We start from the raw sequence: 26,373 nt of genomic DNA, 5'->3' as shown, positions 1-26,373 counted from the left end.
AGGTGACTTGGGTTTTTTCCTGCATAATGAGATGATGCTGGTGAGAACTCTGCTCTGAATCTCCAAATGTCTCTGTGTGGACAGTCCTCTGCTGGTGATGGGGGCTCTTGAACTGCTGCGGACTAGTAACAGGCTTCCTTAGTGGAGCAAACCACGTCAGAAGGATGCTCTCAAAAATGCGCAGGCGGGAAGCTATTGCTGAAAAACTTGTTTCACAATTGCCTTTTGAGTTAATTTCCTCTTGTGTACAAGCCCTTTCTCGGAGCATTTTCCCATATATTTCCAGAGAGAGAGCACTTGATCACTGAGCTTGTGCACAGTGCTGAGATCTCAAAGACACCAGGCGCTTGGAGTGCCTGGTGCTTAGAATCAGCCCTGATGAGCATTCATACGCTTGGTTTGGCTAATAGAATTACCCCAGGTGTTCTGATGTGCAAAATTGTTTCAATTGTATGTGAGACTACTGCTTTTGCTGGGTATTTGGATACCTCAGTGGTCTGGATGAGGAGGCAAATGAATATAGAAATTGTAGGAATGGAAATAAGGGTTTAGAAATTAAATAGAAATCTGCCTTTAAAAACAAAAGGCTTGCTTATTGTTCTTGAAAGCATTGGGTATTTACAGGAAAAACCCTCCAGAATAAAGGGCTGGATAATGTGATATTGCATGCTTAGGGATTCAATTAATCTCTGACTATGATTCCCACATGTGGAAAATGACAAGAAATAACTGTCATGCTGTTGAGTTCTGTCTATTCTTTCCAAGTTGCACACATCTTTGAAAATTACTCTGAAAAAATTTAATGGTGTCCCTGGATAGTACAGATCAGGAAAATAAGGGTAGAAGAGCCCCCAGTGAGTAGTCAGTGGGCCTTTCACTCTGTCAGATGGTTATGTCACTTGCTCGAGTGCATGCTGTGGTTCCACCCTGTCACTGGTAACTTTAAATGCTTACCTACTAGTCTGGTAATGAAAATTATCCTGCTAACTCGTAGAAGTCACATCGGGGCTGTAACTTCTTCAGGCTCTTTTTTTTCCTTTTGCTCTTTTTGTTCTTTTTAAATTCAGTGATGGTGAGGTTTAAAAAGGCAACCATCTTGTATTGTTCTGTCTACTTCACAGGAATAGTGAGAGAAATAATACGGAAAAGGCTTCTAAAAGGTATTTTTTATATATACATATATATGCGCAACATACATGTGTACGCCCCTACATATACACAGTCATATGTGCATCTCTGTATGTACGTGGGCAAAAAGGCTTTTAATCTCAGGTTGTGGTTTATGTATCTGCTGCCTGCACTTGTGTACTTTCAGCTTTTACTAGGAAAAGGAGCTTTTCAGCTTTTACAAGCTTTGTCTCTTTTTAAACACCCATTTGCACATACACGTGTCTGGGATGGTATCCCCCAGTTCTCGCTTACCTTCACATCGTTGACGTTCATCCTTGTCCCCTCCTTCCCGACAAAGATGTCGTCTATGTCCACGAGAATGTAGCGCTCCAAGGAGAGCGTGAGCTTCTTTCCCGACAGGAAAGAGATGGCATCGATAAAGATGAGCTTGTGGAGCCAGAAGGTCAGGTTGTTTCCAAAGAGGACTCTCTGGATGCCGTCATGCAGGCCCAAGTCTTGGATGACGGTTGCATAGAGAGCAGCCCTCGGCAGGGTGGCGGGGGTGGGCCTGGCGGGCTGCAGCTCAGTCAGAAGCACGGGCTGGTAGGTGGAATGGTTAAACTGGAACACTGTCCAGTCCTCGCCAGGCAGGGGGCCCTTCTCCACCCTGGGCGCTTTGGTGATGCGCAGCAGGGGCGACTGAGGGTTTACCACGCAGTCTCTGAGGGCCACGTTGTTGTACAGCTGTAATGGCAACCCTTTCATTCTGACACTCGGGGAGCTGTTCTCGTTGGCTTTATGAAAACCAATTATGCTAACACTGTATTCCACACAGTATTTTTCCAGAAGCTCTCTATTCCATGAGTCCATGGACACGTACTTTAAAATATTCTCATATATAACAATGGTGTACTTCCCTCTCCCATTGTCTGTGAGAGGGGGAATGTCCCCCTTAGCTGGTGCAATGACCATGTGGTACTGAAACTTGCTGGACTCAAGGATGGCTATGATGTCTTGCCCCAGCTGGGAGTACTGGCTTTCCACAAACAGGAGCACAGTGGGATCAGTTCTAGAGGGATCAATTGGCTTCGGTGTTCTCAGCTCCGCAGACCTGTAGGGCAGAATTTTGAGGTCCTCGCACTCTGCTTGTCCAGTGGTTTCCACAAGGGCCATTTCCTGCTTGTAGCCAGTGTAGAGGAAATAGGCAGAGATGACAATACTTGCCAAGCAGAAGGTGGCCAGGAGAATGACCAGAGTTCGGAAGCTTCTGCGTAGCTTCCCGATGAGATTCATCTTTTGCAGGGCTTCCAGCTCCTGCTGGACTTGCCACTTTTCCGGGTGCTCTTCCTACAGTGCCATAGGAATGAGGAGTTGCGGAGGTTCCCCTTCCAAGATGTTCATGTGACCATTGCAGTGCATTTATGAAGCTGTCGGGGAGGTTGTAAAGCTGTTGGAGTGGGAAGTCAAAGGATCCGGAAAGATAAATTGAAAGAGGTTTTCTCAGAACGCAGCAGCTGCCAATAATCAATGAAGAGGACTCTTAACATTATCTGCAACAAGAAGTAAAAGAAGAGTAAGTAAAACAAAATCCATAACGCAATTAAAAACACACGTTAATAAGGCCGGTGATTGATACTGGTAATCTTAGTAAAGAGGGAAGTTTCTGAGTAGTTCGAGGAGCACTCTGTGTCACTTGCTTTCTCGGTGCATTAAGGTAAGCTGCATTAAACAGCTCCCCCATGTTCTTAGCATACAGAAATGAAGTCTGAACATAGCTTTTTGAGGATGTGCATCTACTTATCAGCATTTCTCATCTAACATGCATTGTTGCTATTGCAAATGGGAGCAATGGAAGATTGTAGGGGCAAAATTAGGACAAAGTGAATCTTTGTAAAATATGGGACCACATTCCATGTCAAATTCAAATTGCGTAAGTGATAAATTCTGTGTTGGACTGGGAAACTAATGTGAGCAAAGTGAAAGACAGGACAGGAGTTTGAGGAAAGATTTGTAGGACTTTCTTTCCCTTTTCCATTCTTCACTCAGAGCAATCAGTACTTCATGGTCCATTTTAGGAACTATAAAGATTCTATGGGGACATTCCAAGTGAATGAGCAGGCTGCTACAACTGCAGGCTGCAGCTGTGCATGGCTCTGCCTCCATCAGGGATCAATGGGAGGTGCTATGTAGCAGAAAAAGTACCTCAAGGGAGCTGTTTTAGTGCTAGGTGGGCAAGTTGGTGCATGTGCTGGTCCATGACATCTCCAGCTAAAGCACTGGGCCTCTGGTCTGGCCCTGTATGGATGAAGTACGAGCTGCTTAAACCTCATTGCTCTGAAGCCCTTGTGCAATTCCTGGCAGGTCTGCCTAAATTGGTGAAAAATTGCCATTGGTAACAGTAAACCGTATGATTCAGAGGCAGTTAAAGGTAACTAAATAAATAGCCTGTGCTGCTCTATGGATTTAAGTAGGAATTAACATCTTTCTGAATTATTTATATTGTTTGTCTATTGGAACAATGCGAGACAGTAAACAATGAATGATTTTGGAACTGCAGGGAAGAAATGCTTTTTCCAGGCAGATACTTATCAGTTCATGTGTCCTCCTCCCTTAACTCAGATTGCACTTTTGACTTTTGTTCTGCAAACTATTCATTCATCTTAAGCTTTCCACCTGAAATTGGAAAATGCTTGTAAGAAGCATTTAGAGAGAGGGAGTTGTTTCTGAGGCCATTTGTGGCTCTGCCAGGTTCAAGCTCTTATCTGATTTACCTTCCTCAACTGGAAGCTTGCTAGGAGATGGATACCCCTGGATTGTGGGCTATTCCATCAGTGACCCTGCTGTGTCACACAACTGGCCAAGAGGGGAACGAAGTGGGGACAGAAATAGTAATAATAAACCTCTTCTGCATTTACTCGTTTCTTATGTGCGAGAGAAGAAATACAAAAGAAATCACAGCTATCATTAGGAAATGGAAGTCATCCTGATAATCTTAAGAGTACTTGCCCTGCTTTGGTGCTTCCCTTGTTCTGCCGTTGTCTGCTTGCTGGGATTTCACTTCTTATTAAACCTCCAATTAAGATTTCCTCAAAAGATAACACTGGATCAAGTGAAGCATCCTCTGCGAGCCGGTGTTGGAGTTTGGGTGACATTGATGAGTCACTCAGCCCGACTCCGAGGGCTTATCAGATCAGGACTCCTGCTCTCCGCGGGAGGGGCAGCCTTCAGGGCTGGGTGATGTGTCCCCCCCAAACAGCTGATTGCAAAAGGCTTGCTCGGTCAGCACGAGACAGGCACGTAACTTGGAAAAATCTTGAACTTCCCTTCCTCGGACTGTGCAGCCTCGGCTTGCTTTGGGCACTAGAGGGCAATCGCTTCTTGCTTTTGCGAGGCAGCACCTGCTCTCCCCGCGCTCCCCAGCACACAGCCCTGCCTGCGGCCACGCTCCCGCCAGAAGGCATCGAAAATCCCCAGGGAACGTAAAACACCTTAATTAAGACTCTTATGTTTAAAATTAAATAAAACCCAGGACTTCTGCTCTAAGAAATGTGCCTCTAGATCACCATGGATTGCTTAGCCAATGTTTCAGCCTCCACCTGTGGCACAAGGGAATAGCATGTGAGGAGATCTAAAGTTGCATATTTCCCCCTCAGTGTTTGGTCTTGCTGGATGTCCTGGGTACCGGTATTGCAAGCTGTCAAAACAGTAAACTTCACGGACATTATAGCTTGTATTATTAAAATAGGAGAATCCCCATACTTTATACCAGCCAAAACGAAACTATGGTCTTCATCCCTAACTATTTCCTCCAAATAACACTGGTAAAATCTGATCCAGATAAAATACTAATTATCAGATTTAATGCTAACTACTATCTGTTGTATGCAGATGTTATAACCAAATGCAAGTATGCCCACTTATTGCGATCTCTAAATATACAGAATTGGTAAAGAATTTAAACTTGCATAAGGAAACCCAGCATTGGAGCAGATCTTTTTTAGTCTGCACATTGTGTTTGAACTGCTCTGTTGAACTGATTATACTGTTCAGTAAAAAAAAGAATGGTGTGAAGTAATTAAAGGTTATGAAAGTAAATCAGCTATATTAGCCATTAGTGGGACTTTTTCCAAGGCATAATTGGAAGTTAAGTGCCATTTGTGCCTTTGAAACTCTCCCCCTTAAAGTTCAAGAGCTTTATATTCCCTCCAAAATTCAACTATCTTCGGAGAGTTCCTGTGCTAGATTAATTTGAAAAACATGGAAATAGGCCATATTTCATAATTAGTGTTACTAATGGAGTTTCATTTTGGAAACCGGTGTTTGAGGGTCCTGTGTTCCTGTGGTCACTGCTGAGCATTCACTGACTTCAAGGGGGTAAAGCCCAAAGTTGGGCACATTTGGTCAAGGAATCAAGGTTACTTTCTTCCAGAGCTGGTCTGTTCAGCTGGTTTACTCAACGTGGGGCCTTTCCCCCGCAAGAGCAGAACTCTGCAGTACAACTCTGTTGTGATGTCAGAGACATCTGCAGGGACTCTTAATTTTTCTTTAATTCAGGCAGCTGAAGAAAAATGGAGGTTTAAAAATTGCTGCCTCCTTGCTAAATAACACTTCCTGCTTGCCCGCAGAAATGCATTTGATTGATGACTGAAGTGTGCTGATTTTGAAGATGATTGATTGGGAGATTAAGACTTGACTATTTAAAACTGATAGCACGACAGCGAAGAGAAACAGCCCCTTATTAGTGCCATGTGTTAACTGTGCATCAGGAATTAAAGCTGGCTCCCTCGTGGGCCAGCTCCCACGGGCACAGCTTCCCCCAGGGCTTGGTGCCTGAACAGGCAGACTTGGTGTGTGGGCCTGGGGAGCTCCTCTTACCTCTGATCATAGGTAGGCAAAGGGTCTCTGAGCTACTTCAGCTTATGGAAAGTAGAAGTATTGCTATTAAGCCATCAGATGTGTTCATTCACCCTGAGGATGGAGCTAATGGACTTCACATCTGCAGCGAGTTCAGAGCGTGCCAGTGCTGACAGTGCCGAGCAGAGGAGCAGGACCCTCGTTGTTCCCCAGCAGTGTGGCCATTGCTAATCTCCTGTCTGCACCAGAGTGCACTGCTGGGAGTAATTCACCTGGAGGCAGGACAGAGCTTTCCCTTCCTTACTCCAGAATAAATCAGAAGTCAGAATGTCTTTATTGTCTATATATAAAACTCCCCTTTAGGCTAAAAACCTAATGTAAAGCCTTTCCTCTTTTCTTTCCTTTCTAAGCTTGTATGACTCCTGTCATTTACTAGCAGCCCAATGAATCATGGTACCTCTCTTGCTGCTCCTTGCATGTGACTCCTCATTCATTACAGAAACAAGCAAACTGATTTGAGTGATAAATGACTCCTGGTGACCATTAGCAAAAATTCAGCGTTTCTATTCACTGCAGAAAGAAAAAAGAGCACTTTTCTTTTCTCACTCTCACAAAAGTTTCCAGGAGATTTTTGGACTGAGCTCACAAAACTTAGATCCTCTTTGAAAGTAACTGGTTTTTTCTTTTCCAAACTTAACAAAGCTGCAATGTGCTTTGTGTTTGTAAATGTGGCTTTGCTTGAGATGTTGGTACCAGCTTCTCATAGCTCATCACAAGGTGTTAGAAAACTCTTTACCTAGGATAAGGCCAGCCTCTCAGCTGATAAAGGCTATTGCAGACCTTCTGACTTCTATTTTATAATTTCTGAGTGGAAAGGCTGCTCAGCACTTTCACCTCTTTTGTTTCTTTTCAATGACTAATCATGTGTAAATTAATCCCCAATTTTTCGGTATTTTCAGCCATTTGATCAAGTCTATAGTGCACATGTAATCTTGTGTGATTTCAGAAAGCTAAATGATGCCAGAGGGTGAAGTCGATAATCAATGAATATAAAGCAAAGAGTTTGAAATACTTCAACTTGTGCATTTGATGAAAGCTGGTGTGATTTTAGCGTGAAACAATACTTGGAAGGGAGCTGTTTGACCCTGCTGACTTCTGTTTCTCTTTGGCTTTAAACTTTTCCAGATGATTTCAGGAACTGGTGAAAAGGCTCCCTCGTGGAGCAGTGGCCGGAGGGTGATTTGGAGACGAGTTTTACACACCGGAATATTCTCACACAAGTGTACACCTATGCATATGCACATCCTTTGGTTCCCCAGCCCACATGTGACACTTCATGTTGCTTAGCTCCTAGCAGAAATGTGCTTTAAGACCTAACCAGACCACACTTCTGCTGAATGTTGCCTGATGTTCAGCCTCAATGCTTCCTTCTTCCGACCCATTAACTTCCAACAGCCCCACGGTCATTTGGACCACCCAGAAAACCCCCTAAATATCCATCTGGGGTATTTCACTGAGGCTTCCTCCAAATGGCACAATTTATGGATCTCTAACGCATCAGTACTTCTGAACATAACGAGTAGTTGTAATAGCTCCTCAGAAATTGCTGACTGGTGGTTTCTCTGGAGTGTCAGGCATGGAAGCTCCTGGAAATCAGTAATTTAGGTATGGCCTGATGAGAGCCATGCAAGAGAGAATCTATGTAAGTATTTCTTGTTTCTTGACACAGTGGCTCTTGTCACCATCACAACAGGTAGGTGTTAGTGACCACGCTCACCCTCTGAGCAGCTCCAGATGTTGTGCGGTGATACCAAAATTATCACCATATATATAATATTTTGATGTCATCAGGCAAAATACCTTAAATTCTGTGGCCAGACTTAATATAATTTTTAAAGTACCTTCTTAATGCAGTTTCTAATAAATGTGTCCATCTAGCACGAGTGATGGTATTAAGATCTACCACTTTTCACCAGTAACTCACCAAAAATTCAAAAAGCTAAATAGCATTAATGGGTACAAGCCTGACTTTCCCAAGGTCACTTGGGGACCCATGGCTGAGCTGGGAGCAACAGCCCCTTGCTCTTGCGTAATGCCCTTCAGCAGATGTTCACAACCCTCATGGCACGTGTATTAAAGTAAAAGGCTGAAAAGAAGGTGTTGAGAGATGATCTGAAGGTCAGCAGCTTACTGCCAAGGCCATGAGGACAGAGCCAAAAGGTCATGGCAGGGAGTTGGGCCTGCGATCAGGGATGTGTGTGACCTGCAGGACGGAGTCCTTGCTTTGCTTTCCCGATGGGATTAATGGAGAGTGCAGGTGAAATTACCACGCTGTCAGTGCCCCAGTCCTTGTGAATGAAGGTGGGGAATAAAAGCAGGCTTTACACAGTGTTCTGAGGCAGCCTACAAAACATTCCCCCTGACTTGATGCAACAAATCTCCTGCTCTCGCTTGGTTAATGGCTCTTCATCACTTTTCAATTCATAGTTTAATGCTTCAATGGAAGCCAATTTGAATTCATTTAACTCTTCAAATAAAACTTTTGTGAGATGCTGTATCAGATGTTTTATTACAGTCCCTCTATTCTGGTACTGTTTTCCACTTTCATACGGCTGTCAATTAGCTTTCCAGTTCCAATAGAATGATTTGTGTTGTGAACTCAGCTGAGAGACAACATTTGTGCAATAGAATGGCTCCCTAAGTAGGACTCCTTAAAGTCAATCAATGTAGTAGCCAAGCTCTGTACATGCGGTTTGATTGGATAGACAAGCTAAGCCATTAAAAAAAAATTGCTAAAACCCATTTTTGTAGTTCTATTAGCAACCAAATAACTGCAGATTTTCTGTATTGATTTTGAAAATTTACCAAGGATTACAGATTTAGTGGATGATTATTAAAACTTTTTGGAGGTTTCTTACACAAAAAAAGAGATACAGCCCTAGGCTCTGGGATAGCCTGTTAGAAGCTAAACTATTTGGTCACTATGCTTCTTTTTAGTAGATTCTTTAAATTGTTAACAATTCTTTTAATTGTTTCCCACGCTTTCTGTTGTCCTATTGCATTTCTGGGAGCTAAAAAGGTTTGCCACCATGTGAGATAATTAAAATGTGTCCACTCTTATACCACTACCAATATATTTCACTGAATAACATGTTTTGTGCCGTCTGTATCCTGTCACAGGGACTATTTGTGAGAAAGTCAGATGTGGTCACATCTGTGCTAGGAATTAAAAGGAGGCCACTAACTTATTTCAGAGGGACTACTGCTGTCACATAGTAATGATCTATTGCTACTGCACAGGAAGTCTATTTAAACCCAGATAACAAAGACTTTGTACTTAAATCTTTAGTACAGCACGTTTGCCACATGAAATTTAAACAGAGGTTTATTCTGAGTTTGCTCAAGCCCGGTTCCAGCCAGTCAGACAGAGTTTCCAAGCTCTGTTTACATTAAATTCTCATTATAATGGCTTCCCTTTATTTATTCTTTAAGTAATTTCTGCTGGAGTCCCATTTCCCCATCTTTGTCCTCACTGGCTGAAGGGTTTTGTTATCTTTGAGAGGATTTGGAAGAAAAAGAGGGAGAATACACAGAGTTTGGTCCCACCAATTTCTGGTCAGAGCAGATGTGTGGGCTGGAGCACCATCCAAGCCACCAGTGCTGGTGACAGCCTGGCAGGGCTTGGCAAGTAGTGGCTTTCAAGCGAAGTGAAGCAAGGAGTGAGTGAAGCCAGGGTGACCCTCCACGTGTGCCTCCTCTTTTTTTTGTGTGCGCTTCTTGGACTTTCAAACCGCTTCTAAAGGGGAAAATTCAGTCGCTTCCACCTTGCTCATATATACTTGCATTTATCACTGCTTTTATTGCATGGCAGTTCGGGAGCAGGAAGTTTATAATACTTCTCCTGTCTGTTCCTAGTCTTAGGTCTAGACTAGGTTCTAGGCAGTTCTTTAAGAAAATTTTGAGTCTTAGTACCAGTTCTTTACAGGCAAGATGAGCTTTTTGTGGGGACCAGTTATGGCTGCACATATTGCTGCTGTCAGTAAAACTAATCTAGACAGAGAAATTTGGTCATGTAACAAAAATACTACAATACCCAAGAGACTTTCATTTTAATGTATTTAAGTATTGCAGACAAGCCAGAGGAAGTTTTATGCGAGATTATTAACACAAATTCAAATTCTTACCTTGAAATGACTGGAGGGATGCTGTTTGTCTATCAAGAGAAAAAATGCTTTACGGTGAGAAGATAAGGCAGGGAGTAGAATCTTTGATTTCTGTCTCTGCCACCATCATGTTTGGCCCTCTGGAGGCCACTGATTTTTTTCAGCATTTCATTTTTCCTGCCTTTGTTGAGGGAATATTAGTCTTTTCTACCTTTACATGGGCATTAGCTGTAAAATGTTCTAAGGTGATTCATGTTTGGTTCAGATGTGTATAGCATGGATATTGCAAAGCATGCTTTTGGGAAAGCTAGTGCAAAATTCATACTTTCATGTGCAGGCAAATGTGTTTGCTGTGCTTGCTTCCTTTTTCTTCTTATTCTTTGTACTCTGGTTAAATTCCTTTGTGTTTATTTCTGCCACTGTTTTATGGGGTTTCTCTGAGAGAAGCCACTTTGTCAGCCAAATGAAAGATCTCTTTAGAGATTTCTGGTGTGTCATCTGTGACCTATAGATACTGTTTTGCTCTTGGTTCAAAATATAAACAAATGTTTCCTTTTGAAAGATCTATGCTTTGTTTTATCTAGATAAAGTTCAATTTGGAAATGCCACTAGTAGGATAACAGTCCTACTTGGGAATTCAGGGGATTTTTTGTTGAGTCACGCTGAGCTCAGAGACTGGAACTAGAACTAATACCATTAGAGCTCTGTGATGGAATAGAGAGGCTTTGATTAACCTCTTGCTTTCGTGAAAAATCTCTGTTTATTGAACTACTGAGGCATTAACTTATTGTTGAAGGGGTAGAGTGTGGAATAAAAAAAATCCAAATGGTTGTCAGTCTTTCTGAACATACTGCCCCTGAATCAGGCTGGAATTGCCTTTACATTCCTGTCCTCTCCTGGGGGCTGAGTGCATAACTCTACTTGGTTTTCAGTAAGAATCTCCAGAGTGTATTGTGGAAGAGAAAATCCAGCCTGGCTTTCTGGGTTATGGAAGGGGCTTACAAAATTATGTCTCATCATTTGACACCATATGTTGTAATCCATAAAGCTCAGTTTTAGATAACATATACATAGAGACTTAATTTTCTGCCTGAACACAAATATTTTTTTCCATGGAGAAGAAAGCCTTTTAGGAGGTCCTTCAGTTAAAAATCTGAGTATGCAGAATGACTGATGCAGGCACATGGAGCTTGCTCCAAGGCTGATTGAAAATTAGTCTGATGGGAGTCTGTCAGGTGTTTCGAGGCATGCATGGCTCACTTTGCTTGCCATGTGGACATTGCATATCACCAAATTCTCTTTAACTGTGATTTTTCAGGTACAAATAATAGTACCATGCCCTTCTGCAGGTGATTCATTCACCAGGCTGCTGAGGCACAGTTCCACCCTAAACCCCATGACTGTATGGGGGTAGAATAGTGAAGCCATTTAAAATTGCAATCCAAATACAGTCTAGACAGTAGTAATAAATAAAAATGCCCTGTAGTTATTCCAGCTATTTAGGTGGGTAGAGTGCAGGCAGTCCAGCAGATGGCCCTGCTTTGGTTTAAACTAAAAAAACCCAAGAAGCTATGAGGGCTTTAAAATCAAATGTGATCAGTAAGTCTAATTTCTGTATCTTACCCAGAAGCCTAGAACACTGCACTTTCCTCTCCTTTCCAGAAACTTCTCTGTGAATCACTGACTGCCTACCCTCCCCTCTGGGGGTTTAGGGGGCCGTCTATATCCCAGTGAGAGAGAAAAAATTCAAGAATACCCTGAGGGTCTGGAACTTGAGCTCTGGCCTCCTCTTTGCACAATATGGTCCCATGCAAAAGGACAAGATGTTGGCTAAAACATCCCCTGAAAGTAGAACACAGAGGTGGGTGCATATTTCATGACAGACTGTTTTAACTTTCCAAGCAGCCGCCTCTTTTACGGCCAGCAGCTACTATTAATTATTTATCAGAACACTTATTTATACACTAAAAGCTAAATGCAATCCCTTCACTGGAGCCTGGCAGAGAGCGGGCTGGAATAAGTAGCTGTGGACAGCCCTTCAGGAGGGGAGGTTTCGTGCAGAGCTCTGCTCAGGGAAGAGCCCGTCCACATTATTCTCTCTGCTGTTTGTGTCTGGTAATGATATTTACACATGAGGGATGAAAACCCAGCCATTAGTAAAAGTCTGTAGCTGTGGGGGGCATCAGCCTGATCTCCCTTGGCCAGGCTAAGTAAGCCAAGGACAGTTCTTATTTCAGCAGCTTCTAAGGAAAAAGAGGGAATCCCTTCATTTTTACTTCCTTCCTCTTGAAGGAAACCCACCCTACCTTGGCTTCTACTTCTGTATTTGCTCTGGCTCTGTAAACCCACCCTTGCAGACGAGGATGGAAGATGAATTTTTTCCCTCTGCCTCCACTTGGGGAGAGCAGTTGTGACCCCTTCTGTAGCCAGAGGGAAGGAAATAGGTTTAAATACATCTCTGTTCCTTTCAGAATTGAGTTTAAATGGCCATCCATGGCTTCTGGTGCCAATGTGTTTTCCTCATCAAATACCGACATGGTCTCTACACTGGTGTGCTGTTGCTGTGTAATTCTGGTGGCAGCTGTTTAGGTAAAATATTATTACTTTTCTATAGCAACTGTTAATTTCAGAAGAAATTCCGATTCCATTGTAATTATTCCTGACAGTAGTTGTAATAAATGTTTGGGATTGACGTGTATGATTTTCATTTTCTTCCAGCACCCGACGCTTTTAATAGCTCCATTTTCCTAATTTACATGTTGACACAGATGGAGAATTGATTCTGAATTTCTATCTAGCACTCTTCTGGGTGGCTTACCTTCATGAGGGGCCTTGCTTTAACATCTCAATGGGAGAAAGAGACTTGTTGCTGTGACATGGGCATTCTTCAGGCTGTCTCAAAATGGGAGACAGGACTCTTTGACACCCCACCCAATTTCCAACACAGAGACCCTCCTTCTCCCTGAGAGTCCAGCCCCTCAACCTGCTCTAATGGTCCTCAACTGCATCCCAGGCCTGAGAACAAGGGATCTGGTAATTGCCACCTCACACTGTACTCCTTAACACTTGGAAATGGTTTCAACCTAGGCTCCCCTCACCTTGAAAAGCGTGGAGAGCCCTTGGCTCACCTTAAGCTCAGTGCCCTGTTCCTGAAATGACTCCCCAGGCTGGGCAAAGTCCAGCTTTCTGCACAATTCCGGTTTCCTTCAGCCATCCAGGCCCTAGCTTGCAATGCTTTGCTGCTCTTAGCCCAGGGGTTGATTTGTTCAGAAAAGCCAATTTTGTGGGTACGGAAAGCAGTTTCTGGATGCACCTATAAAGCTGCAGAAAAAGGGTTGGAATTAGATACTTTTTAAGGTCCCTCCCAACCCAAACTGTTCTTAGATTCTCTGATTATGGAAGCTTTGCAAGGCCAAACACTTGATGGAAGCAAACAGCAGTGTTTGCATGCAGCTGAAGCTCAGCCAGCCCTGTGGTCATAGAGGCAATCAAAGCAAAATTGTTCGTGGGCTAAATTAGAATGATTTGGAACAAATTTTTTTTTTTTTTTTTTTTTTAAGTTCATTATATGCTTGCCTTTATTGCTTGTAGAAAAATGAGGAATCTTTTTCTGGGGACATATAGTTACATGCAATTTTTTTTTATCTAACTGAAAGCTCATAGTCACAACTAATAGTAACTCATCAGCATTTTCTGTGCTCAGTATTGCCATGGGTCTGCAATATATGGCCACATTTTCCTTGAAGTATCTCATTATACTGCTGGGATAATTCCTGTACTGCAAACCTTAAAAAACCCCATCTTTACTATTAGCATATTTTTATCCCACTCATACTGAATATGATAGTTGAACTCTAGAGCAGCTCATGATCCCTGCATGGTGCTAAGTCTGATCACGGCCATTACAAAGAGTGATAGAACAGGTATCACAACCCCTTAACACCCATAATGTTTCATAGGACTTCCAGAACTTGATGGTGTGAGTTAACAGGGTGTTCAGGCTGAAAGGGATTTATATGTGGGGGTATATATATATGTGTGTGTGTGTAAGTGGTCAGTCACTGAAGCATCCTACTCTCTGCTTAACTGCAACCCTTTGAATTTGATTCACTCTGAAACAATGCAAGTTAGAGGAGCACTTCTCCAGCCTCACAGAAGAGAGTGGTGTCAACAAGACATTAAGATACTCCTGCTTTCAATTCTGAGGCTTTCAGACATTAGGCATCTATTATGAATCAAAAAAACCCGGCCGAGTTCTGGGGAAATGGCACAAAACCTAATAGACAGTCTTAAACTTCTGCACAGAGCAATGTCATTAGGAACATCTAACCCAACTGAGCAGATCATATTATCTGAATTGATAAGATTCAGGAGAAAACTCGAAGTCAAGAATTTTCTTAGTGAAATGCAACTTGGCAGGTCACACCCCACCCCCAGCCCCTCCTTTAGAGCAGCATTTCCGAAAGCAAGTCAGGCAGTGCAGCTTGGTGGAGGGGAAAATGTGCATGGGGAAAGTGTACAGACAGCATGGGGCAAGATGGGAGCACCTGGAAACGTTGCCAACTATTGAAACTTTATGAACAAGGAGATCCTGCTGTCCTTCCACAGGCTGAACATTTATGGCAGGAGGATCACGATTAAAACTACTGAAGAAATGGGGTGAAAATGAGTTACTTCTCTTTTTATCTTGTTCTCTGATAACATTCGAAGCTAGGAAAGGTAGAGTAACTTGCTACAGGGGGTAGGCCAGATTCTGCAGCATTTATTCACATGGAGGGAGGGAGGGAGGCTTCAAGCAATGTGAATGAGAGCTGCAGAAGTTAGTAAAAAATGGCCTGATAAATTCGCTGGGGAAAAGGGAACTTCATGAGTGTGGGGTTTCGTAGGCATGTGTGGTTACAACAGTGCAGTGCTTGTAGGAAGAGACTTCTTCACCTCTAAGCATTCTCCTGTGAGTGTTCATTCCCAGCAGCAGTGACTTGGAGCCTCTGTGCCAGCTGTAGGATAAAAATGCTGGGCTGCTGCTGGAGACTCCGGCTCTGTAGGATCTGAAGAGCACACACTGATTTCTTCATTTACCTCTTACTACCTCTAACAATCCTTGCTTCCACTCTATGGATGATCATGCTGTTTAAAAAAAAATGTTGCTGACAGATGTTGTTTGCTATCAAACTGCTGGAAGAGAGCAGATCTGTAGGTTTTGGCTTCCTCACAGTACAGTTACTCTTACTTTAAATAGTGCATATTTAATATATCTCCATGGAAAGCTTCCACCATATCATTTTAGTACAGTAGTTCTGCTGAACTTTGCTAGACGGTAGCAAATAAAAGCAAAGGATGTGGAGTAGACTGAAGAAGCAACTGTATCCTCCTTTCCCCCTCACATAACTTCCCATGCTCTACCTTCTGTGGTCTTTCACATATTTAGGCAGACAGCTGTTTCCATCGGAGGGTGCACATCCCTTTACATGGGGGCACTTGCATGCAAATGTGGCAAAGACTATCTCAAACTTCCGAATAATCCTTGGAATGCCAGCCTCTAGGCTGCTTTCGGAAGTACTTACTATGCATAGGTTCCAGGCAGATCATTTGACACACTCAAAAATATCCACACTTGGTGGATATTTATACCTGCCCTGAGTACAGGCACTGTCTATGTGGCTGTATGAATGTATACCCAGAAGAAGAGGTTCAGAAGCTGAACAATAGCTTACCTAGAGAAGGATTTCTCTTCCTAGTGTGCAGCAAAGAGACATCTGCTATTCAAAGCTCTTCATAGGGCTCCAGGTAAACTAAGGAGAGTTTTCAATTGCCAGCAGCTGTCTGAGCAGCATCCCAGGAAGGCTCCTCTTGCTCCAGCCCCAGCCACTGAACTCTACCGGCACAGTCACATCTCATTTATACCCAGCCTGTCCCTTTCAGAGCGAGCAGCCAGCTGGAATGATTCAAACCTCTGCTCAGCACACCGTTCAAAATGCAGCGTCCTTCTTGGACACGGGGATTACGCCGGGGAGCCGCCAGGCTCCAGCAGAAAGGCTGCGAGAACTATTGAATCGCCCAAAGAGCAGCTGCTCGCGGTCCTGCCGCCGGCGCCGCGCCGCGCTCCCGTGTACCGGAGTCAGCCACCCTCTCCCGCGGATCTCCCGGAGTAGCGAGGCGGCTTCGCGGGGCTGTGATTGGCAGAAGCGGCCGATTCCTCCCGCTAATCAACCCGCAGACTTTCAAGGACTCGGAGCTGCTCTGATGTCATTCCGGCCGAGGCGGGGGACGCTTCGCGAGGAAGCCACGGCGGAGGCTAATTCGGAGATGAGCTGCATTCCTCTCCCACCGCCCTGATTGATTCCATGCTCCGCGAGGATTTGCATAATCTGTCATTGTGCGGCTGGACCACCTCCCCTCCTGCCCGCCCAAAATGCGGGAGGGAAGTGCCACTTCCAGCTCCTGATTTTACACCTGGACTCTGCAGCGGAAAGCCTAGGAAGAAAGGAAAAGTTGAAAGACTCATTTTTCTGACAGGAGGATGCTCGTGCTCCCAGTCCCCCCTCATCACCCCTCACCATTTCCAGATGCTAAAGGAGGCTCAACAGAATCACAGCACTGGAAGACTTTTTGGTCCCTACTCTTGCTAGGTCATTGATAAGATTACCTGCTACAATAAAAGGTGGGTTTTAGCGCACGACCAAAACCAAGCAGGGGTCACCCAGCAAGTTTGTTACAAATGATCTCCCTGGCACCAGCAAATATTCGGTGCTCAGAGGTGAAAAGTATTTTCTTGCTGTATGTGACACAAGTTCCACTTATTCGTTGCATAATTTCTTATTAAAATCCTTTATTTCATCCAGCTAGAGACGAAACCTACCTCCATAGCCAAGAAACACGATTGCTATGTGACTTTAAATTATATTACAGAGGCAAAACTAAACACTTTCTATATTAAAAGAATTAGATTTTATTTCAATCTAGTTTTCAATTTTTGCCAGTTTGACATCTTTCACTCCAAAACCGTTCTTCGTACAATACACCTTGGAATTGAAATTCAGCCAATTCTGTGCAGCAAATGTGAGGAGAAAATAGTTTTGTTCAAGGAGACTGGAACAAACCCATTCTGAGATGATGAATGACGCTGTAAACTCAGATTTGAATCATAGGAGGGTCAGCTCAACCTTTCGTGTTTCCAAAACAGTGTAAATAAATGGTGTTCCATGCAGTTCACCACTTACATCCTTCAGCTGGGACCTTCTACATGAAGAGCTATTTGCTCTCTGTGAACATCCAAGTTTTAAAGATGGTAGAGATTCCTAACAGGGGACTAATTGATTCCTTCTGGCTAAATTAGAAACTGAGGGAAAATTAAAATTCAAAGTATGTCTGAGTAATTTCCGGCAATTCCTAATTACAAAGCTCTTGTTGGGAGATCTTTTAAAAATGCCTTGCACCTATGGCCAGCTCTGGATTTGGGATTTATTTTCCAAAGACTCTTGTGAATGTTGGGTATGTGGATCCCACTGCAGCTGGGTGATGGGCAGGTGCCTCCTTGCATCCTGTGTGAACATCAGAGCTTCAGTCAGGCTATAAACTAAAAAAGCCAAATTGAGTTAGAGAGTTTCTTCCCAACACAAGGAAAACTTCTGGTGCAGCTTGTCCAAAAATTGCCAGAACTTCCTATTGCTAATCTGATGGTATGAAAAGAAAAAGTCCAGTTGTTTGTTGCTCTTTGTACTCCTATCCTTGGCTCCTGGCTGCACTTGGAGCACTGGAGAGGCGCCTGCGAGCAGGAGGGTTTGGCTGCAGGACAGCTGTGCTGCTCCAGATGTGGCGGGAGCAGCGCTCTGCCCCTTGGAAGCCACCTGGGTGAGCCAGCAGCCAAGTGGTTGCACAAACTGTTGAGAGTGTGTTTTAATTCAGATGCTAAAGTCACTCTTTGAAGTGAAATCCTTGGCTTAAGCCCTACCACGCTGGATGAATTCAACACGAAGGAGCAGGGCTGTGGATCCATGCTGCCTCCATAGGTGTTTGCTCTGCTGGTGATTCATTTTAAGTGCAGGATCAGGAGAGTCACTGTGCCAGGGTCTGCCCTCATGAGAAATGTGTGGGAATCAGTTGGCAGAACGGCTCCAACTCTGTGTAACAGAAAGAGCTCACCAACCCTTGGGAAAAAAGAGTACAGTTTGAATTTTCACTTGCCTCTCCTTTGGGTAGTAGAGAGAACTGAACTCTTCCAGCTCGGTCACAAATGCACCCAAGTTACCTAGAATGTCCTTCTGATCATGATATAATTCTGAAGCTCTGCTTTAGGGAAAAATAGACATCAAAGAAAACAGGACAGCAAGAAACAGAAATTAAGTATGGATGGAGAGAAACAAGAGAAGAAGATAAATTCTAGTAATAAAATACTGTATTAATAAGGCAGCACATTTACGCTGAAATACTTGCCGAAGGATTTTTCTGGCTCTTAACCTGCAGCACAAATTTTGCATTAGCTGGTGAAAATTCTGTACCTATTAATCCTCATGTGGTTTATTTCCTCCCTGTATAGGTAGGCAATCGCAACAGCTTATTCTACTTATTTTGGTAGCTCGAAACCATAAATGAAACCTACCATTACTTTGCCCAAAACTAGTATTACCTTTCTGAAACATGACTTTCTGGTTTTAGAACTGTGGCTTTGATGGTGGTTGGAGTTTTGGTGGGGTTTGTTTAGGTGGTTGTTTGTTGCTGTTGCTTTGCTGGTTTTGTGAAAGTAAGTGTTGCTGTGTTCTGTCCAAGTTTTCTTGTGGCTTACACACCTATCACTACAATGTCTGTACACATTTTTAAAGTATTCATCTTCACATCCCCAGATGTGGAAAACCCAATTCTGCAGTTCTGTGGTTGGAAACAGAGACTCCTAGAACCATTTAGGTTGGAAAAGACCTTTAAGATTATGAAGTCCGACTATTAACCCAGCACTGCCAAACCTACCACTTAACCATGTTCCTAAATATGATGCAGAGCAAGCAAATCCCTTCAGAAATTAGTGTGTAAATACGTGGTATCCCCCTGGTTCACTCTTCTAGGCTATCTGAAACTTTTCACTGGAATATCTGGATTGGTGTTCTGTTGCTCTTATGTTGAGCTTCTGTTGTGTCTGGCTGCCCCCAGTCTCCCCCCCTGTTATTTCCGTGCTCTGATGACACTGGAATAGGCACTCCCTACTTCTCTCAAAAACCCTCTCGCAGCACCAAGGCCATGCTTCAAAATCGACTGCAATGCATAGAACCATTTCTTTCAGCTAAAGACACATTTATGGTCTTTACTGAAAGAAAGATGGCTTTTGACACTGAAGTTCATAATGAGCTTAAAAGAACAAAAAATGACTATTCCTTGAAGAACCAGCTTTTTCTTGAGCTGTGGAGACTCCTTATGAACCTCCCTGTAATTAAACAGCAGTGTCTTATTAGATACACAGAGCAGTTCCTCACATGGTGTAAATTGTCAAAACATCCACTGATTTCAGAGGAACTATGACAACTTATAAGAGTTACAGATTAGTCTTAATTCTCCAGCAGCAAATTGAGATATGCAGAACTTAATTATATTCACATCAAAAGTGCAAGAAACATAAAGGCATACCACAATGTGGTTTGGGTTTCTTTGAGTATTCATATATTTCATTAAGAAAAGTATTTTGTTTTCTTGATATCTCAACAAGTTGTTAGCGTTTCTCATCTGAATATTTTGGCTCTGGCTCAAAACATGTTAGAGGTTTTACAGAATCAGAAATGTAGGGATGAAATATGAATACACTTGAAGCTGAGTTTCATGCATCAGAACTCAGTTAAGGCATTCATGTCTTCCACTGGCAGTGCCTGCCTTGTCATGGGTTATTCTTATTTCCCAGATGTCAGGGGAGAACATGCTGCTAGTGGTTCACTTAAGCATGAAGTGCTGATTTGCAACAATATCAACAGAAAAAATGCTGCTCAGTCCTAAGTAAAATTAAATTTAAAAATGTAAAAATTAGCTACATTCCCTGACTGCTGGCTTTCTCCAGCTATACAGTCTCTTTTTCAGCTTCTATTATCCCTTCTTTATGTCTGGACACACTCGTATGGATGATAAAGGCAAATCAGTGCATACCAGTTCTGTAATGACCTTTATCTTATACTTTTATTCCTTTGTAAGATAACTTTGATATCCTAGTGTGGCTTTGTTCCTGTAAAGCTTTGGATGTATTAGTTTCAGAGAGTGTGCTGATACAAACTAATGTGGAAATATCTGTTAAACCAACATACATTCATTTACATCACGCATTAGAGCTGCTCCATGTATCTCTAATTACATTACCGTTTTATGTCTTAAGTGCTTACTCAACTATAAAAATATAAACTGCAGTCTTTTAAGTACTCTTATTGAGATACCATCAAAGCAAAAAATGAGTTTGTGCTTAATCCACAGCTGATCTTTGTCACCACTTCCCGTGTGACGCTGAGACAAGGGTTCAGGATACGTGAGAGAGGGAAGGATGTCTTTGTGTACCCATAAAGCCTTTCGGGCTCTGGCCCACAGTTTTCCTTATGGAAAACTTCCCAGGTTCTGCTTTGGCCTGAAGTAGCAGAAAGCTCCTGGGGAGAAAAAGGGGCTAGGACTGGAGCTTAGAGAGAGAAGAGCTTTATCCCAGTCCACACTTCAATGTAGCAGGAGAGACTGAAGCAGCAGAGCAGATTTAATCTCGGCTCAGCCCCCCTATTATTTGTTGTTTGCACCTGTAACATGGTTCAATGTATACGAGCTGCGTCCCCTTTGGTCTGTTTCATGATGACTCTTGTGACCTTCCTGCTGATAAGCAAGTCACTCTAGTTCTGTAAATCCTTGCAAAAACAAGACTAAAAAGCAGTTGCAGTTCCCATTCATTTGACTGCCTCACCCAGAAAAGCTGGCTCCTGCCCGCACTGCACTGCACATTGTCATAAATCCAGATCCAGGGACTTTGGCTGTGCCCCCATTTCCTCTTTCTGTGAAAGCACAGAGAATCACTTGCTGTAGCTCTTTCTCCTGTGTGACTCACAAAGGTTGTGCTTCATCAGAGATCATCAGAGGGTTTCTCTGGTCCCCAGTACTGCAGACACAAGTGCTGTCACCCTGTTGTGTGTCTGCTCCCAGCCCAAGTTCAGGCTGGGCAAGGGACTGACTTAAATGGTAACACATTTTGTACAGCACTGCTTTACAGCACCTGCAGGGACTCCTTACAGGACTGGCTCTGCTATTCCCTGCATGAACTTTAGCAGACCCATTTACAAGCTCCTGATGATCTCCAGCCAACCCACCACCAAAATGCTGACTGATGATTTCCATAAATTGGAACAATTATCTGTGCATAACAGCAGCATTCTGCTGTCATGTCAGCTGCATGTCTGAGCTGTAGCAGGGCTGCTAAGATGTGCAGAGGAAAGGGGCTTCTAATAAAGAACAATGCCGACCAGCTGCTGGCAAAGCAATTATCATAAAGGGTATCATCCATAAAAAGAAGTGATAGCTTACAAATCTCCAACCCAAGCATTTCTTCTTTGATTATTAAAAACAAAGAAGCTTGAACTCTGCTTCTCAAGGAAGCTTGGTTTAATGTATTAAGTGATTTTTTTAAAAAGAAATTTTGAGTTAGTCAAACTGGAATGATTCATAAAGTAGCTTAATTAGACCAGAGCTCCAGTGGGAGTCCCCTTTAACATGTCTACAGAGGCTCTTTTAATACTCTAATCCACTTCTGAATAAAAGGTGAAACCAGAAATGGTAGTTTCAAAGCAGGAACTATAAAGAACATTTATCTTTCTTTTACTCTTCTGTCCTTGCAATCTAGATATCAAGCTTCCATTGCATTCTAAGGATGACTTTTTTCTAGGTTAGCTCTCACAAGCAGAGCTTTTTATATACCGTAATTTAAAACTTAAAAAATCCTGAAAGTGAAAAATCCGTTACTGAAGCACTCCCAAACTGGTATTCTAGAATTACTGTAATAAATGGATCCTGTTGTACAGTGTTTTGTTTCACCTCCTAGCAGTTTTTAAAAATTTTAGGTCATCCTGTTATCATTTGTTTTCTGCTTCATCTGGTGCTACAGGAGGAGGCCTCATGCTAATGCTCCAGTAGGATGGGAAATCCTGAAATGGGAAATGGAAGTATGCCCTAAGGTCTATTTTTAGACTGATGTGACTAGGCTGTGCTTCAAAATAAAGTTAAAAAAAACCCACACAGACCTGGGTTCAGCAAAAGGGAGGCCAAAGACTTGAAAATGCTGTAGTCTGACAGAGGAAATCAAGATCATGATGTTGTATTTTCTTTGAACTGGCCTTCTTTAGAGATGTGAAATCTCTCTGCAACATCTGCTAGAACAGAGTTAATAAGCTGAAGAAATGCTTTTAATGTCTAACTGCTATTGATTCCCTTTTCTTGAGGTAGGAATTGCTTACAGGGTTTCAGCACTAACCTTAAAATATCAGGATGGCAGCAGAAAGAATGGTTGGTTTTTTGTTTTGAATACGTAATACAGTTCAATGTGAACAATGCCAGTGATCATTGTTCTCCAATCATGTTTGGACTGAGGTTTCTTTTTGAAATACATTTTTCTCATGGGAAGAAAACAAAGGTGACTTAATAAAAATGATCAAAGAAAAACATGGATGGAGTAATCAAGAGAGCACTCCAAGTGAGTAAGATCTTGATACTTATCCATTGTACTTGTTTATCGTGCTCACTCCTACTTAACTCATGGCACAAATGTTCAGCTGGTTACATTTGAAAATATCTGCAATAATCTTTTAGAATTGTATCTTTGCTCTTTGAAGACTTTGGGGCACTTTAGAAATAATATTCCAAATGTTGTTTGCCTATTCGTACCAGTGGTGCGGCTACTGTGTTGTGTGCACTTTGGTTTGAGTTTTGTTTATTCGTTGTTTTTAAGCACGACAGAAATGCTGACACACTTGGAGCAGGGGCTCTGTGAACTGAAATTATCACATAAAAGCTAAACACCAGTAATAGATATATTGGTTACAGTTTAAAGTGTAGGCTTGAAAGAAATAGATGAAACGATGAGAGGATAGTAGGTTGATTTTTCCTGGTGGTATAAAGCTTTTATGTTAAAGAGAAGTGTTTTAAGAAAGTAGATACTACACTAAAAAAAATTAATAGGACCAGAGAGCGGCAGCATGTGTATTTCAAATCTGTTACATCTTGGGCTCCCATAGAGGGCAATATTGTATAAAAGATAGTTTTAAGCCACGTATTAGGGGTCTGCCAATTCATCTGTGTTGATATACCTTAAGGAAAATTGCTGTTACAGTAAATTTGATGGTGCATTTCCCTTCCGTCAGGCTGTGACTAATACACATAATAATGCACGCCAAACCACATAACAGAGCCTCGTTAAATGTGAAGGAAATTAATTTTGTAGATTACCTAATTGTAGGTTGTAGGGGGAAAAAGTCACATTTTAGCTTACGATGTTCTGTTCAGTAACCGAGTCCCAGCAAGTGCCGCCCTCCTTTAGTACAGCTGCTTGAACAAACCCGTAAGAAAAAGGACCCAAGTTTGTGTTGTCTGTCATGGAAACAGGGTTTGTAGAGAGATATGTCTGGGGCACATGAAATCCTCCGCATTTCTGATTGTATCCCATATTTCTTTCCTGTGGGACACATGGGCAAAGTTATCATAATGTTGTCCTTTACTTTTGTAAAGGCTTTTCTGGTTTTGTTGTGTTAGCACAAGGCTCTGACTTCCACCTCTCTCAACCCCCTGGGTAGTTGGAACACTGAAAGATCCATGCTCCTTTAAAATAAGTGCATATCCTAAATTTCTCTCTTATTTACTGCCTGAAATCTCTCCCATATTATCTTGCCTAAGTTGTGGAAGTACAGAGATGGTTAAATTATTTTTTTAAAAATCTCTATTCCAGTAGTGACACTAATGACAAGCCCCACTGTAAATGTTGTACTCAACCTTGGAGCTCAGTCAGTGAGGCTTAAATCCATGGCACTCCTTGTTTCACTGACTGTTTCACAACAGAAGTGATCCAGGGAGGTTTACAGCAGTTTCTTTTTGCTGGCATCTTGGAATTCTTCATGGATTAGGAAAGAAAAGTAACCAACAGGAGCAGAAACCAGAGATACAATAAGGAGTAGGGAAAAAACCCCTTTGTCCAGGACTTGAATATGGGCTGTCAAATATTTTGGTGTATGAGTAGATTTGGTTGGTTTTTGTTTTTTTTTTTTACTCTGAATTAAATTTTCCACCCAGGTCTCGTACCTGAAGCCAGGTCCCCTCCTGGGAGTCCAGATGCATCCCTAGGGGCTCTCCTGTTGCTGATGTGGAAGTATGTGCTGGAAGCCAGTGCCTGCTCTCTGGAGCCATATGTCTCATTTTCTGCCTCCACTACTTCAGGAATTTGCAAAGAGTGGGAAAGAGCAGGTTGTGGCGAGCTGTACTAGGCAGGGTCCCAAAACAGGTAGCTTCAATGAAAGAGAAGAATTACAGGAAACTCGCAGTTAATGTTAGGGTCTGTGCTCTGTAAATGACAATTTTCAGCTCTTAACTAATGTGATATTTGGCAGAGTGGGTTTTTCTGCACTTCTGCGGAGTTCGCGTCTCATTAATTTGCACATTCAGTGGTTATTTAAAAGTGAGTTAATGACACCTCATTGCATTTATATCTATCAATCTGTATGATCCTTATTTAACATGGAGCACACAGTGGAGTGTTTCTCCACAACCATTTCTTGGATTTGAATATTTGTATGTTCTCAACGGACATATTGTTTAACACTGGTTAAATAATTAAACATTTCCAGCTTCTATAAACACAGTAGGGAAAACAAACACTTCCCAACACCCCTCTACATTGGTAAATACAAGAATACATACATTAGATCCAAAAGAACAGTTAGGAAGGAACTCCGATAAATTTATTTGAGGCTTTCTAGAATGACATGAACACTTGACATTTTCAATAACACGTTTTCCAATAATCAATAATTATCCAACACAGCTGTTCTTTGTATTGCTGCTATTTTGCTGCTAATAAGTCATTGGCAATGACATTCCAATGCAAAACGTTTACGGAAAATGAAGATGTGTCAGTAGCATGTACTGACAAATGATGTGAGTCATAAATAAGAGTACCGATTATGGCAGCGGATCTATCTTCCATCAAACAGGAACGAGGTGTGGAGTAAGGACATTAGTATGTTCTTCAGAGCTCTGCTCTGCATAACTACAGCCAATTTGCATAACCTCTGGGGTTTGGACAATCCCCCTGTAACCTGGATGTAAGAATTTTAGGTTCACTGTAAAGCTCCATAATTTGAGAGGCTTTGCACAGGTTGGCGAGAAGAATTACAACACTACTTCTAGAGCTACTGAAATGCTGTCAACACAATTATTGTTGGAAGAGGAAAACTTAAAGTTTTGGTTAGAAGTGGAAAGCTACATAATAAAGTGTGAGCTAGGAGTTTAGTCATTGAAAAGATTGACTGAAGTTTTGAGGTTTTATCTCTAAGTAGTAGCAGCTTGCTGCTGCTCAGTGGTGGGGTAAAAATTTCTTCAAGAACTTCTCATTTTGACTTTTTGTGGAAAACTGGGTATGGAACAAGTGGAGAGGATGTTAATCTTTGCAGGTATGGTGTAAGAGTATGGAATTATTTTCATTCTGCACAAGCCTGGTGGTGCAAGCTCGTTTGAGGGCACTCCAGATGCTCTCCATCCTGCCTCGTGGCCCTGCCACAAGAAAGCCACCTGTCCTGGTGCTCTGCTGGCATAGGGGCTGTGGGTGTGTGAGAACCCCAGGGGGCCCTGGGCACCCTTGGCCCCAGCTGGGGCCCTGCAGGTGGTGGGGAAATTGCAGGGGTGAGTGCAGCAAGCTGTCAGCTCTTCAGCCTCTCACACAGCACCAGGGCTGGAAGCCCTCCAGGTCATTCTCAAGCAAAGCCATCACATTAACAACCAGGTCTGCTCAGTCATTTCCTGCTTTTTCATCCCAACCTTTACCTTTCATAGGCTCCAAAACAGGACTAACAGGGATCCAGATTCCCTGGACACGTCTCTTCCACCTCTTGCGTTCCCACATTAACAAGGATCACACTGCAAAATCTGCAGGGGCATATTTGGAACTAATTTTGTCTATTAGAGGTTTAGAGGTCTTCTAGTGTATGTCTGTGAGGCTGACTGCTCAGGAGGGAGAACAGGTGAAAATACACCGACCAAAGACCCCTTGTCA

The 26,373-nt window shown here is 42.6% G+C and overlaps 1 protein-coding gene across 1 annotated transcript in view; it reads right to left on the bottom strand.

Annotated features, from left to right (window-relative positions):
- Positions 1-16,574, bottom strand: part of NDST4 (N-deacetylase and N-sulfotransferase 4) — a 70,089-nt gene extending 53,515 nt beyond the window's left edge. Inside the window, exons 1-2 of the mRNA XM_048304341.1 lie at positions 15,842-16,574; positions 1,423-2,660 (exon numbers count right to left, since the gene is read on the bottom strand). Of these exons, the coding sequence (XP_048160298.1) occupies positions 1,423-2,403 (981 nt within the window). The 5' untranslated portion in view covers positions 2,404-2,660; positions 15,842-16,574. The remainder of the gene's footprint in view (positions 1-1,422; positions 2,661-15,841) is intronic.
- Between the last annotated feature and the right edge of the window lie 9,799 nt (positions 16,575-26,373).

Source organism: Corvus hawaiiensis, chromosome 5, assembly GCF_020740725.1.
Source record: "Corvus hawaiiensis isolate bCorHaw1 chromosome 5, bCorHaw1.pri.cur, whole genome shotgun sequence".
Classification (NCBI taxonomy): domain Eukaryota; kingdom Metazoa; phylum Chordata; class Aves; order Passeriformes; family Corvidae; genus Corvus; species Corvus hawaiiensis.
Note: the sequence above shows the minus strand (reverse complement) of the source record. Positions and strands in the feature narration are given on the sequence as shown.